Source organism: Apaloderma vittatum, unplaced genomic scaffold, assembly GCF_000703405.1.
Source record: "Apaloderma vittatum isolate BGI_N311 unplaced genomic scaffold, ASM70340v1 scaffold11726, whole genome shotgun sequence".
In the NCBI taxonomy this organism is placed as follows: domain Eukaryota; kingdom Metazoa; phylum Chordata; class Aves; order Trogoniformes; family Trogonidae; genus Apaloderma; species Apaloderma vittatum.
Window position 1 is genome coordinate 39,815 of NW_009722327.1, and position 14,793 is coordinate 54,607.

At 43.0% G+C, this 14,793-nt stretch overlaps 1 protein-coding gene across 2 annotated transcripts in view; it reads right to left on the reverse strand.

Annotated features, from left to right (window-relative positions):
• Positions 1 to 885: 885 nt before the first annotated feature.
• Positions 886 to 14,793, reverse strand: part of CAPN9 (calpain 9) — a 27,397-nt gene continuing 13,489 nt past the window's right edge. For both annotated transcript variants that reach the window (XM_009871739.1, XM_009871738.1), the window contains 12 exons: positions 12,732 to 12,892; positions 11,902 to 12,059; positions 11,034 to 11,242; positions 10,362 to 10,398; positions 8,610 to 8,690; positions 8,053 to 8,110; positions 7,434 to 7,498; positions 5,070 to 5,138; positions 3,585 to 3,663; positions 2,801 to 2,917; positions 1,735 to 1,793; positions 886 to 912 (listed from right to left, as the gene is read on the reverse strand). In XM_009871739.1, the coding sequence (XP_009870041.1) occupies positions 886 to 912; positions 1,735 to 1,793; positions 2,801 to 2,917; positions 3,585 to 3,663; positions 5,070 to 5,138; positions 7,434 to 7,498; positions 8,053 to 8,110; positions 8,610 to 8,690; positions 10,362 to 10,398; positions 11,034 to 11,242; positions 11,902 to 12,059; positions 12,732 to 12,892 (1,120 nt within the window). The remainder of the gene's footprint in view (positions 913 to 1,734; positions 1,794 to 2,800; positions 2,918 to 3,584; positions 3,664 to 5,069; positions 5,139 to 7,433; positions 7,499 to 8,052; positions 8,111 to 8,609; positions 8,691 to 10,361; positions 10,399 to 11,033; positions 11,243 to 11,901; positions 12,060 to 12,731; positions 12,893 to 14,793) is intronic.

Genomic DNA, 14,793 nt, shown 5'->3' on the forward strand with positions numbered 1-14,793 from the left:
TTAATCTTAAATGATCATAGTTGCTTTTCTGGAGCATGGTGGTGTGGGACTGCCTCGAGGAAAGTGGCCCCACGTAAGGGCTCATTGCCTCAGGGGACACGTGTTTCTCTGAAGACAAAGGCAAGCTGTGCAAGTCTGCAGAAACTGGCTTGTGGGACATGCTCTGGCCACAGAGCAAAGTGTGTAGCAGAGGAACTTTGCTGGTAGCAGAGGAAGGACTAAGGGAAGGTGGGATGCAACAATTCTTGCCCTAAATTTGATCTGTGATGAATGACAAACCTTGGCTTAAAGTTCCTTCTAAGGAAGCCTGGAACAGAGATCTCTGTCACAAATATTCAAGGATAAATTTTCATCTATACATTCCCTAGTTTTCTTTTGTTTGCAGTCCACCAGACTGATACTCCTGTGGCTGTGACAGGGGACTTGTTACGTAGCCACAGAGTCTGCCTGTAAATAAATTCCAAACTGAATGAAATTTTACACAACCTTATATTTTCAAAAGCACCTTACAGTATTCTATAGCCAAGCAGCAACAAAGACTTTTAATCACTGTAGTCTGTGCTGTGTTGAAACTAAATGAAACCCTATTTCAGAAAGACCTGTGGTCACTCGGGCATCAGCTCCAGTCTTCTTCAGAGGTGTGTCTGTCACATTCAAATGCCTCTCACATAACAAATCCAGTATCAGGCTTTACCAGAAATAAGAAGAAATGTGAATAGACTGTTGAACTCATAAACAGGGTTGGTGACCAGAAAGGGTGGGCAGCATGCATGTTCCTCCGCACAAAATCTGGCAAAGTTTGCTTGTGAAGGGAACCTCAGCAGTTGGGGTAGAACTCTCAGCAGCAATGTTGCAAGAAACTCCCGGCATCCAAGTCAGACTTCTTCAGATGTTCATTGCCAGGTTGATAAACTAATATTGGAAGAAAGATCAACTTTACAATAAATTATTTCAGGCACTTCTCCCTCCACCTCCCTTCCCCAAATGAAGGAGAGACATCCAAAAGCAGTGCCTTGCTCTGAATTGACCCCACACAGGGAGGAGGACCTTTGCTCTCTGGGCTTTTTATGTCCCATCACTAAGGAGAGACCTCAGCAAGCATTTACTTCTGTGTCTGGAAGGAAGGAGGCAGAGCTCTCTAAGCATTAGATGATGATAACAGCAGTGATTTTGTTTGCATCCCAGCAGTCCACATGGGCTCCCACGTTTGTTGTGCCAAGGAATTCATTGTGTCTTGCCCCAGGAACTCTGGGTTAGTGTAAGTGAGAGACAACCCACATATGCAAAAGGGAGACAAAGAGAGAATGAGAAAATAAGAAACCAGTGTGGAGCAGTGTGAGAAGCAGATGATGGATATGCACAGGAGAGACTGATCTGAACACCTTGGGGATTCAGAGCAAGCAACAGACCATCTATCCCTGTCTCCTGCTTCCCCTTTTCCCCACTGAGAGCTTGCACTCAAGAAAGGAAAAAGGGGAGACTATAGAAATGGGGATGGAAAGCTGCCAATATGCCACAGGGCTAGGAAGGAAGGAAACAGCACTAAGGAGATGTAATCAGCACATGGGCTGTAAAAACCCAGCCCTGCTAAAACCTACAGTTGATGCCCCCTGCACTCCCCTGGACATAGATGTCACCTGAAGTGTCAAGCAGAAACACTCTGGTTCTTACAAGAGGACAAAGCTCTAGAGAAGCTCCATCATTTTGTCAGTGTTTATGAAGCTGTGCTCATACCTCGCCTATGTTCAGGTTAATGAACTCCTTGTTTTTCACACTCAGTGCTTGGAATACTCCTGAAATGAAAAACAGGACACCAGCGCTATAAATACACTTCATCCATATTCATACATGAGCTTCCCATCCCACAAATACGGGTGGCCATGCCAAGGAGAGGGAGGGCCTGGCACAAAGGCAACTTGCTTAGGATTGCTTGGTGGTGGCAGCTGCTTTGACAAAAAGAAGTCCTTGCAAGAGGAAATGTCTAGGGCCTTTGTGCAAGTCTCACTTCAGGACTAGACTGGAAGAGGGTGTCCTGGATATACTCAACAATCAGATTTGGATGGTACTCCGAAATGAAGTCAAGCATTTGCGTTTCTTTATATATCTTATTTAACTTTTCTCTCTCAATAGTTTAATACTTCTGTTACCACAAGATCAAACCAGAAAGTAAAGAGAAGAACCAAAAAAAAACTGGTCAGGAAAGTTGATTTTTCTTCTCATAGAGTGAGTTGCATTTGATATGAATTTGAAGCCATGGTAATGACCACTTCAGCATTTAACCATTTTATCTGTTTCTGCTACTGTTGCTTTGGAACAAGAGTGACCCCGTGCACAAATGGACTGAGACCTAGGGTGCGTCAATGTACAGGGAACCATATCTTCAGCCAAAAGTGGACAAGTTATGTAAAAGGTACAGGAGATACTTGCTCCAGTGCATGCCAACTAATCCTTTGCATGAGGCACAAGCAGTGTTTCAACCCCGAACTCCTGTTATTCCAAATTAATCTCATGGTGAGCCAAACAAAAGGCTATAACATGGTCAGCATTCTTCACATGCCTTCTATGTTGCTGCAGATTTTATGAAGCAGGCTCTATTCACATGGGGAAATTTTCCATTAGCAGCAAAATGTTTTTCAGTTTACAGGAGAAAAGCCATCTTAAATGGAAACACTAAATGAAACACCTTTCTGTTAGCCATGTACACACTTCATCTCAGATATTGAGCAATATGCCTAATAACAGCCCGAAGTGGAACTTTCTTTTTCAAAGTGGAAGAAGTTCTAGAGAAGAAGGTACTCACGACTTGCATTCTCTAAGCGAATCAAGCAGTTCAGAAAGTCATCAAATTCAATCTGGAACTGTTCATCAGAGTATCGGAGGACAATCAGTTGCAGCAGGTAGTTGTTGAGTTGGTATCCTTTCCAAAGACACATGCACAAAGGAAAAGTGAGCAACCTCATAGACCAAGGAGGAATCTGTAGATTTTTAGTAACTGATGTTGAAAACCAGTCAATGGGAGAATACTCTGTGGCACACATGCATCCAGAAAGAGATCTGACCACAATGTACTTCAAGCTTGCAATGAATAACAAACTCTGAACAGAAATTTTGCAGTCACTGAAGTTTCTAACTCATGAACTTCTTGATATATGAGAGACCATTCAGTCTCCTTGAATTTTAGAGGGATATCTGCAAATCTAGGTGCTTTATCAAAAATAGCTTGTGATGACATACAAGTGCACTGACTGCTCTTCATAACAAACAGCTTACTCACTGTTCCTCCAACCCCTAAGTGGAGATGGAGTCTGAAGTGGCTTGTTACAGGGTCTCACTCTGCACATACACAGCTCTACCGAGTGTAACAGAGCTCAATAGAAATGTAAAGATTGCTTTGATTGTATGGTTGGGGATACCTGGGCCTAGATTAGTCCACTCTGTGTCCTCTCCAGGTCCCCAGGTCCTCTCTGGGGTTAGGCCTCCTTTCTCTTCAGGGACACCCAGCCTGTGTAATTGGTTGCAGCCCTCTTCACCCACAGCCAATGTCCCCAACAGGTTTCCTGGATAAAATGCAGTGCTTGTCTTACCTGCTGCTTTAAGAGCACTGCGAAGCTCATAGGAGGACATGGTGCCAGATTTATCAAAGTCATACTGAAGAAAGATACTCTGTTATGAAAGGAGCACATGCAAATTTCAGTATTTGCATATAGAAGGGAGCACAGATATGGCACAGAAAGGTGAAGTGTTTACCTCTAACTGTGTAGCATGAGCATTTAAGAAAGCTGACAAGACTTTGGTCTAGATCTAGTCTGATTTCATAACTGAGGAGGAAATCTGGGTCCCAATTCTCTTTGTCACATGAATAGGTTGTTGTGAAACTTAAACAAATACTGCAGAACCCAAGCATTCAAAAAGAATGAGTTCCTTTTCATAAAAAAATCCATGATTTTTTAAAATTATGTTTGGGAAGGATGTATTGTTCTTTGTCTTTTAACTCTTAACTGATGCATTCTCTTGATCTCTTTTTATGTTTTTCTCCATAATTCTGAAGACTAGAGACAAACTGTTTCACATGAAGTTGATTGTTGCTCACTCATTTGCTTCTATAAAAGGTATAAAAGATCTAAACAGCCACATTCATGGTTCAACCAACAGAACTGATACAAATGATTTGAATTGTGACCTAAGTACTAAATAATTATTAAGCTGTAGTCAAATGCCATCCTTTGAATGAGGCAACAAACATGACTCTCCCTTGGAATACGAGTTATTTAGAGCTCTTGTCATATTCAGCTTAAAATTTTCTAGCAATTATACGTGCAAATCTCCCTCCGGGACACAAGGATTTCTCAAGACCCCTTGTTAAAAAAACAATATGTTCTTTGTTGAAAGAGACATAGCAGTAGTATCCAGAAAAAAAGTGTTTGCCATTTCTGATGGGCTAGACAAGAAGCAAAGAATGCCTGAGTGAATGCTCGAGTGAAGCATGAATTCAGAAGAAACTATTAATGACCATGAGGAAACAATTATGATATCTTTATTTGAATATTCAGTCTGTGGCCTGATTTTGAAAGCCTGCTTATTCTTATGGCCATATACAGTGGCAGGGAAATGTGTTTAAAATTAGAATCCACAATTTCCCAGACTTCAGTACAGTTGACTCCTGAGAGATCAATAATGGAAATACAGTGACATAAGAAATAATTGTTTCCTGCCATTCACAATTCATCACTTTCTTCTTGTGTACAACAGCAGTAATGGAAACTCCTTAAGTTTCATTTTGATTGGCTTGCTTATTAGCACCGATTGCATTCTTTATCCCAAACACACTTGATTTGCTTACAAAAATCTCTGCTATTTCCAGAAAACCGCTATGGTTTAGCATCATGGAAAGCTAAGAATGTCTTTGACTATCCAAAACAAGCCCCCATACTTCTAAAACATTTGTTTTGAGTTAAAATTCGTGGCTTGTAAACACTTCTGTCTCCATTTTTGTCTGCACATACATAATAAACTATGCAGGAAATAGCTAATGAAATGGAGAATCAAATGCAATGAATAATGTCACCTACTATCCATTTCTTCATTTTTTCCCAGAAAACTTTGAACTCACTAAATTCCAGTTTCCCATTTCCACTGGTCTGGTAATCTAAATTAAGGAAAAGGATTTGTTAAATGAAGATCAACGTACTGTCTGAATTTATCAGCGTTGTTCCTTTAAGCAGAAAATGTTGAGTTGCCTGAAATGAGTATGGTGCTGCAGAAACTGATATTGGGATTTCTCATGAGGTGCAGCTTGAACGGTTACAGTCATGGCTGTGGCTGTGATAGCTGGGGAACATTATGTGATATAAAAACACAGCTGAGCAATGCAGGCACCACAGGAGAAAGAAAGACAGATTGTCCTTAGGCAGAACAGCTTTGGATGTAAACGGGATATAAATGATTCAGAGAATTAAATTACCTGATTATAACAAATTGCCACTGTACTTGAAGGAATTAGTCAACCGATGTGCTACTCAGTATTTTTATCTAACGAACAGGCTCTGCTGCAATGGCTCAAAGATAAATTAATGGGAGTTGTGGGGTGAGGCTGGTAAATCTGATCCTTATGGTCTGAAAAATAGGTCTGTATAGCAGTTCTGGGAGGCAGTGATTAGATCTGCCTGGACTCTGAACTGCCTAACTGTGAGGGTCCTAATACATATTTCACTGAGTTACTGATGTTGCCCAACCACAGTTCACTTTCAGGGTGGGGCAATGGCCAAATAAGGAACAGGCCCATTTCCCTTCCCCTTTCCATCTTACTTGGCACAACAAAGCCCTTGCTCAGATGGATGCAGTCTCAGCGAGTGTATACAACGGGCAAAACATGCCAAGCGGGATCTAGCTAATGCCTGCTGTTATTTAAGCACTTACACTGGTGACGTTTCTGAGGCCACCCACAGATCCCAAGGATGCTGCCACTCCTGCAAAAACTTCGTCTTTTAGCCCAGCCAGGTTCTTCTTCCTGGGGTCATGCAGAACTGCCCCTGAACCACCACATGGTGACAGTAGCCAGCAAATTTGGTGGCATATGACATGGAGGGGACTCTGCCAATGTCAACTCAGGCTTGCATTTGTGTCATTTTGCTCCTCCATTGTGCTCCAAATACCACGTCCAGAGTGGGACGTTTGTGTCTGTATTCCCTGTGCTTCCAAAGCAGAGGAAGAAATGTGTCCCCATTTATTTAAAACTATGCAGAGATGTGTTTGGAAGCATTGCAAAACATGGAAACTATTTAGTTATATCCTAAGTAGTAAACCTAGGACTGCTGCCATGCCCCTGGGTCAAGTGCAGACCCTGGCACTGTCCCAGTTCCATGCTGAAGCTTGGTTTTTAAGAGAGGAAACTTAGGATTGGTCCTCTGTTCCTCACTGTCTATGCATGGTGACTGATCTGCACTGAATTTTAGTACTATGGACATAGATTTAACAGGATGAAGTTCTGTCTGTTTCGGTTTTCTGTTAGAAATGTTTGTGAGGATGTTACTTCTGTCATTGTCTCGAGCAACAAAAGCAAAAGATAAGAAATTCTCAGATGAACAAGCAAGACATGAAACAAATGTCAGATACCTGCCTTGTTAGGACTATATCTGTTTTGTCTCACGTGTAACAAAATTGTCTATCAGGAAAGCATACTGCAAAAACCAGCTCTACCTGAGGAAAAGCCATGTAAGCAAACTCAACAGGCACCAGAACACTGTAAAGCATGAATCTGGTGGGAATGTACTGAGGCTGCAATTCATCTCACCTAAGGTCTGAGCAGTCTTTTAGCATCCTTTGCAGCTAGGTGCATCCAGAATAAGCCTAATTACACCATCCTTATCTACAAAAGAAGTCTAGAAAGCTATCTTAGATGTAGACACCTACACCACAAATGCCTAAATTTGGACAGACAGCTCTCACCCACATGTCTGCTTCCTGGAGTTCCAGGATCTAGATGAAAAAATAGATTTTCCAGTTTTCAGTCTTATTGTCAAAACCCCACAGCTTTGATACCAGTAGTTTCCAACACTGCTAATCCTTAATTTCTGACCCATAACTTGTGTGCACAACGATAGACTTGAGTTATCTCTTCTAGGCCGTTTTCAAATAAACCACAGCTTGAAAAAATGTGCTGTTCTGTACAGAAGTTATTTGAGATTTACTTTTAAAAGTGCTCAGCATCAAAGCATCTGCTGCTAAGTCTGAAGTAGGAAATGGTCTGTCTTGAAGCTCCTAACTTTAAATACCTAGAATAAATATCAGGATACAACACTCATGTAATTTTTTTCTTTGGGTAGTGTTTTGCCATCAGGTTACCACATCCATCTCTGATATTTATGACAGGTAATGCTATGGAGAAATATATTCAGTATTCATTTAACCGCACAATCGCTTATTCAAAAGGATACATCCATAAGAGAAATTATATTTCGGCATGAAATAAGACTTAAGTTCTTGAATTTTATGTTCTTTGCTGAAAAAAGACAATAATAAGAAAGAAGTCATTGGGCAAATCTGCCTTTTATAAACTGAAAGTAGAAAATAGGATTTCTAAGCAGAGATAGCTGGCTCTTTGTCTTCATTGTGGGAAGACCTGTGCACTGGAAGATGAATACAACCCTCCCTTTAGAGAAGTCACAGTCCAGACAGAAGAGGGATTTACTGAAGAAGTGACAGGACGTGCTGTCCTTGTTTAATAAATTAGGAGACGAAGCTCAGAGACCAACATGTTTCCCATTGTACAAAGGGCCTGTAGCAGAATTACAAACCACGTCTGAGTCTTACAAGTCCCAGCCCAGTGCTGGTCTCTCCACAGAAGGGCAGGAGTGGAATGCTGAGCCAGCCTCCCTGAGCTGACATGGATCATGCTGGAGGCCTGGCAAGATCACGGTTAGATCCTGGACCAGATGTGTTTCTGGCTCTGCTAGAGAACACCAGGCAGGAGTTGTAACCCAGCCTTTACTTTTCTGTCTGTAGATGAATTTAATGGCAGCCCTTAACTGTCATGGTGAGATTATAATCACTTACTTCTTTTTAAGACAGAATTCAGAACATACTCGAGTTCTTCTGCAGATATTTCCATGTCCTACAGTAAAAAAAAACACCGAAGTCTAGCATCTATTGCTTGAATGTTTCTGTAATCAGACATACGAAAACCTCAGAAAATACATCACCCATCTGTATTCTATTGCAACTCAGGAAAAAAGAACCATACAAATCCCAGCAAGGGCTAAAAACTAAAGAGCCGGTAAAATACGGGAGCGCTGCTGTGCAGAAGGCTGTCTGAAGGAGATCGCAAGTGGGAATCATTGATTCAGAGAAAAATAAACTTCAGCCGGACTCTGAACCATGTAGGCTCTTTCAGAGCTTGAGTTGTAAGTAGGTCCTCCGGCTTGCTCACCAGGGACTGCACCCTTCTAAATCTAGAGATAAGGCATGGTGACATCTGGTGCCCAAACAACACACTACAGCTAAGCATACTCTCCCAAAACACGTCATTTTTGTTTCATCTGGCCCTGGGTGGGAGCAGAAGTGTTTCTCCTCTTTCTACATCTTGCTATGACCCACAAGTGTTTTGCACTCACCTTTCCTGAAATCTGCTCAAACAGTGCCCGGAACTGCTTTTCTTCTTCAGTTTCTTGTGGGCTTGGGGTTGGGTTTAGAGGCTGCAACATCAAATATGAAAGTCATTATAAGAATTGTAAAACATGACATTTCTTCCGCACATAGTCCGTCTGTGCGTCAGTGTCCATAATGCATCTTAAAATAAGGGTACATGCTCCTCAACATTGCTAGACTCAGGCATTCCAACTCTGTAACTGCCCAAGTGGAGCCTCACCCCTTCATTTCCTTTGCTTGGGTGACTGCATAGTGTGCCATTGCCTTGGCTATGTCAAAACCAAGACCACCCAACCTGGAAAACATCTCTCCTCTCATCCCACCCCAGCAGTGTTCTCTTAACTCAGTCCTTGAACAATCAGAGCTCTAACTGAGCTCTTTCCAGTGGCATCATCCAGGGACCTCTCACGCTTCCTGAGAGCACCAGCCAGAGGTGGCTGCACTTGTGCACCATCCTGAGCCTGGGAGCACTCTCAGCTGGCTGCCATCTGAGTGTCTCCAGGCAGTCACAGGGATGCAGGGTCCAGGCTTTGGTCTGCACTGATGAACATGGAGATGCAATAGTGTAGAGCCATTGCTGTAACTGGGGTGACCGTGTGAACAGAGAATCACAGAATCACAGAATGGCCTAAGCTGGAAGGGACCTTAGAGATCATTTTAATCCAGCCTCCCTGCCTCCAGGGACGCCACCTCTCCACTAGATCAGGGAACACATGGGGACCAAACGGGAATCGAACCCGCAACCCGCTCTAGTGTTGTTAGTGCCACGCTCAACTGACTGAGCTAACCGGGAGTTCTTGGGTCAAAAACATGGGGGAAAAGAAGGCAACAGCATGGCACAGGAAGCAAACAATCAGGCTTTATTTTCTCTGCTCACAGACACAGGTGCTGTGTAGTGAACTGTCACCAGAGTGGCCCTGGTGACACTGCTTGGCCACCAACACTTTTTCTGACTGTACGTATGTCCCTCACTTCCTTCTGCTCAAGTTTGGATGTGATCCCTTAATGATACTGGGACAGGTGAATAGCTTTAGTTTTCTACCAAGTATGGGCTTGAGATCCCAGAAATGGAGATATGCTTGTTAGCTAGTCCCTGGAGGAGAATTTTGCTAAAGAGGGACACGTGAAATCTTGGCTCAGCTTGTTTCCATGGGAAGGCACACCACAATTAACAGCTTATTTGCAGGGATACATTTAACCAGGAGCTGACTCAGACTCAGCTGCAATTACTGCTTAGCATGAAGACCAGGCCATTCAGAAACAAGAACAATTTAATCATTTCAGTAGGCACACGCATGTAGCAAGAATTTCCTCCCAAGGCCTGAGGATATTGATAAGTAAAACAGAGATATTTGTATGCAGAATGAGTGTAGGTCTGTGTACATTCTCTTACTTCTTATTTTTTCATAATAAATAAAGTCTTAAAAGGTGTGAATAGCCACGTGCCTTGCTGGTGCTAACTGCTGGCTGATACCTGCCTTTGGTGCTGGCTGACGCCCACTGCCTTGAAGCGGATGTAGAAGCATAATGATTATGATTTTGATTGTTACAGGTCTTTTACCATATTCAGCAGAACTGCCTGTTTCAGTCACATATATAAAACTTGCAATTGTTTAACAATCCTGTGAAATGAACATGTTCTAGCCAAAGCCAGTAAAAGTATTGTGTGCTGGCTTCTGCTGAGCTATTCTCTTGCTATTTTAACTCTGTAAACTTACCTCGGGGAGATCAATGGCAACATTTTCATCTAGATCCCTGCAGAAAACAAAACCTTATTCAGTATCTGAAGATATTCAGATATTCAATATCTGCTTGGGGTGGAAGCTTGCTCATTACATTTTCCAGACATGAAAGATGAAACTGCATTTTTCACTGAACAACTTAAGTTTAGATAAAATGCATCAGGGAATCAGATTTTTGCATTGTTTAAATTTTGGGATAAGCCCTTAAAACAGACTTTAAGCAGGATTCAAGGACAGCACAACTCTGCATGCTGTCTGCTGAAGAATTAATGTAATTCTTTATCCATTGTGTACACATCCTTTCCTCAGTGCCCTTTTAAATATAAAGTTGTAATTTGGACAGACTTTGGGAGAAAACAAACAGGAAGCAAACACTGCTGCATTCACAGATACTCAAACAGAATCAGGCAGCTAGCAACTCCTCCTTGTCAAGCTTCTAGCAGATTCACTATGCTAAGCCCTATTTCCCCACCTCCTAAACTCCTCTCCAAAAGGAAGTCAGGTTTAGCAAAAATGGACAAATGCAAAAAAAACCATCAGGAGCTTTCCATGCCAGAGCTGTGAGTCTGGCAGCCAGACTGTCCCCAGCAGCCACTGGCCCCCTGCACAGATGAGCACCAAGGGGCCTAGGTCTTGCTGTTAACTTACTCAGTGATGGCCTTCTTCTCAGAGAAAATCCTCAGGCAGAAATCTGCCTCCTGGTGCGGCTCAAATGTGGTCGGAACAAGTATGTAATCACCCGGTGGCAGCTTGAATCGATTAGATACTTCCCTTAAATTAATGTAGGTTTTGCTTCTGGCTTTGGAGGGGTGGTACCTGAAGAAGTCTTTGCCCAAGTGTCCGTCTCTGCCGGGGCTCTAGGAGGAGAAATGAAGCAGGGCTGCTCTGACTGGTGTGCTGAGGGCCATCCTTCCCCCTTTCCCAATTGCAGAGCCAAACTCTGCCCAGCACAAGTCTCTCCCCTGGCTGTGACCCTAGGTCTTAGCCCTTCACTCAGGTGCTTGCAGCAACCTAGCTCCCACCCTATGGTAAAGATCCCTTACTGGTGGTCCTTTCCCATCCAGAAGGCAGTCTAAGAGGGCTCTGGGGCATCGCCTTCTCACTTTCCTGCTCAAACATTCCCTGCCACTAAATATCACTATCCCAGGTAGTGTGTCACAGAGCACTGACAGCAGATTTGGCAATCCCAACCTTAATCAGGCACCCTTGTGTGTGATGACCCCAAGAAGCTCAGAAGAAGCAACATCCCCTCTCTGGGACCCAGGCAGAGGATGACAGAATCATGGGGCCAAGGAGTCTATACTGGGAAACCATGACCCTATAGGGGTTCCTAAATCCTCCTCTAAGAGGACTCCATCCAACCACATCAAAATTCTCCGTGGGGCTTCCTGTAACTGAGGAGATTATTTTAAGAGCAAGGGCCCTAAAAATACATGATAAGTGGCAGGGCTACAAACCCAGAGAAAGATGCTAATACTGATAGTGCCGCTACTGCACTGTAAAAGCAGTAGAGTACCTCATAAATAGAGTAGCCGATGGTTAGCATTTCAGCGCCAAGCTTCTTGAGTTTACGGCGATCCTTTTGCATCAATGCAGCTATGAATGTGCAGTCATCTTGTCCATCATCATTCTCTGTCAAATGCAGCTTGATCTGTGGATTTGTCCAGAAAGTCTCTGCCAATGTAAGGAATACCAGAGAGTTTCTTACCTCAGAAGAATAATACTACCTCTATTACTACTGAAAAAAAAAAGACAAAAAAGACGGTTAGGCTGAGGTTTTACTCAAATTTAGCTTTTCCATTAGCTGTCATGCTTCTTTCCACTAAGCTCTGCAGAAAAATAGGCCAAATCCCAAAGTCCTCCATGGAACTAAGTGTAGAAAAGGTTTTAGGATATTTTATTAAGTTGTCATGGTTTAAATGAAGTTGTCACATGGGATTTTGTTAAAAGTGTATAGCTACAATGGTCCAATAGTGCTGATGCCAGTCTAGAGTAACACAGTTCAGATCCAAGATGCTACTTCAGAGCCACATAAACATGCTGGCTGAGCTGGATTTTTGTCTCATTTTACACTTACTGCTGCAGTTCAAGTGACTTATTTGGAGCTCATGAAAATGTAAATGAGAGACAAATCAAATCCAACGAACTTGAGAGCAAACAAAGCATCTCTTTTACTGCAAAGGCACAAGTGGGACCATATGAACATTTGTCCTTTAGCCGGTTCCTGCTATCTGAGACTCATCTGGCCTGGCCTTGTACCCCCAATTCTGGTTAACAGGAGAGCTGGCTGAGGGTGGGAGAAGACTTCAGTGCCTGCTTCTCATTTTCAAAGCAATATCTATTTACCTAGATAATTTCTACACCCTCCTGCAGTGGATCCCCGGACCCAACTTCCCTGGTGGATGGTCACCTCCCACTTGTGGGCAGTGCTGTCTTCCAGGGCATCCGGAGTCAGGTTGCAGATCTCAACTTTATCAAAATGCACTTTGAAGTCTTCAAATTTCATCCTGAGTGAATGACATGGGAAAGAACAGGCAGTTACTCACTTCAGTGAAGGATGTCCAGCAGAATTACTCCTCAGTGCCCTAGGGTCAGATTACCAGCTCATGTTGATCTCAGTAGTTTCAGTGACTGCGGAGATATGCTGCTGTACATCAGAGAAGAAGCTAGATCTCACACATTTTGGTATAAAACACAAGCAACCTTACTGACTGAGTCTGATTCTGACATCTCTTACACCTCTCTTTTTATACTATAACTGTTGATTTTTTTTTTCAATTATAGTTGAGTATAAGACGAAAAGGAGTGACACTGGCACATAACCTGTAGTGCAAAGAGTTATTTCACCAACACTATCCTGGCCTTAATGTCTGCATCTATGTGGTTGAAGAGCAAACCAAAGGATGGCAGGCATCTGTGCAGGAGCTAAACCTGCCTACAAATCAGCTGTGTGTTCAATGCCAGCCACATGACAGCACTACAAGGGCCATGCGGCGGTGGATTAGCCAAGCCCGTCCACACTGCACTTAAAGTCACATTTGGTCTCTGCTAAAGTGCCTACACTCACCCTCCCCTCCTTCAGGGGTGCCCGGGACTTCACCCTAGCAAAAACATATGTCAAACATGAGAGACAAAAAATATGTTTGGGCTTGAGTAGGGGCTCCAACCTGCCCTTGACTGTGGTATAGACACTGCTGCCTGCTACTGTGTCACATAGTTTACACTGCATATAAATCATACCGAAGAAGGACACATACACATGGCCATGGAAAGGAGGAAGCAAATGCCACAATATGGATATTTTTGATCTGCTAGGCTGGACTGGTGGAAACCAGGCTGCTTAGCACGCAGAGAAGCAGATAAGCACCAGGCACCACTGGGCATGGTGTGCAGCCTTGGGCAAAAGGAACAGAGCAGGGAACCTGTCTAAGAGACAGCAGCTTGCATGGTGGGCAAGGACAGGAGGCCCATATGCTCTAAGATTGGGGGTAGCCTTGGTAAAATGAACTTCCCTTCGTAAAAAAAATGAAAGGTATTAGACCTTCCTGAGGGCAATTTAGTATCTGTGTATGCTCTCTGCTCTGAATAGCTATTTATGTTTTTCTGTGACAGTAGCAGATAGGATCCAGATGGTCCTTAGTGCTGTTCACCAAACACAGATAGCTCCATTTTTTTGCTGGATAAGAAATAGATCTCTGTGGTGGTATTAATTTACACTTTCTATGGGCCATTTTACAACTTGTTTTTAGTGTGGGAAGGAACAGTAGGGTTTGCTTTCCTGAGCTCTGTCCTCTTTCTTGTTGGCTATTCCTCTGTATTGCTAGCTCTAGCCACTGCTAATTCTCACTTTGATGCTCAAGTACAGTAGAGCAGGGGCAGCATAGCAAAATCTGTCTCTGAGTGGCTTGATTTCCTGGTCAGACTATGCAGTTTTGGGCTTTTTGGATATGAGCTGCAAAGCAGATTAAGGAGGTGCACTTTGTAGATCAGATTTGGCTTCCAAGAGGTAAAACACCTATTTTGACTTCCCTAGAGTTTGTACTGGTGAAGGGAAGAGAAGCCTCTGACCCACTGATTTTAGGATGGAAGGTACTAGGGTAAGTGAGAAGCTGATTTCTTAGCCAACAGCAGGATGCCTTCTTTGCTTCTAGCAGAAGCGTCTGGACAAGACTGATCTGAACTTCTAATATGTAGCCAAATATTTAATAAGGTAATTTTAACAACGTCAGCAGGCCCTCAGCATGTTACCATGAAGATTTTCTTCAGTCCTCACAAACCCAAAGAACAAAAGGGACAAAATATCTTATCAGACCACCTTGCTTGCCTTACACCATGTAGGCCTCTCTAGCTGTGCTTGAAATGTTTCATAGTTTTTGATCTAATTTTCCTGGGTGCACTGCCATTCCTG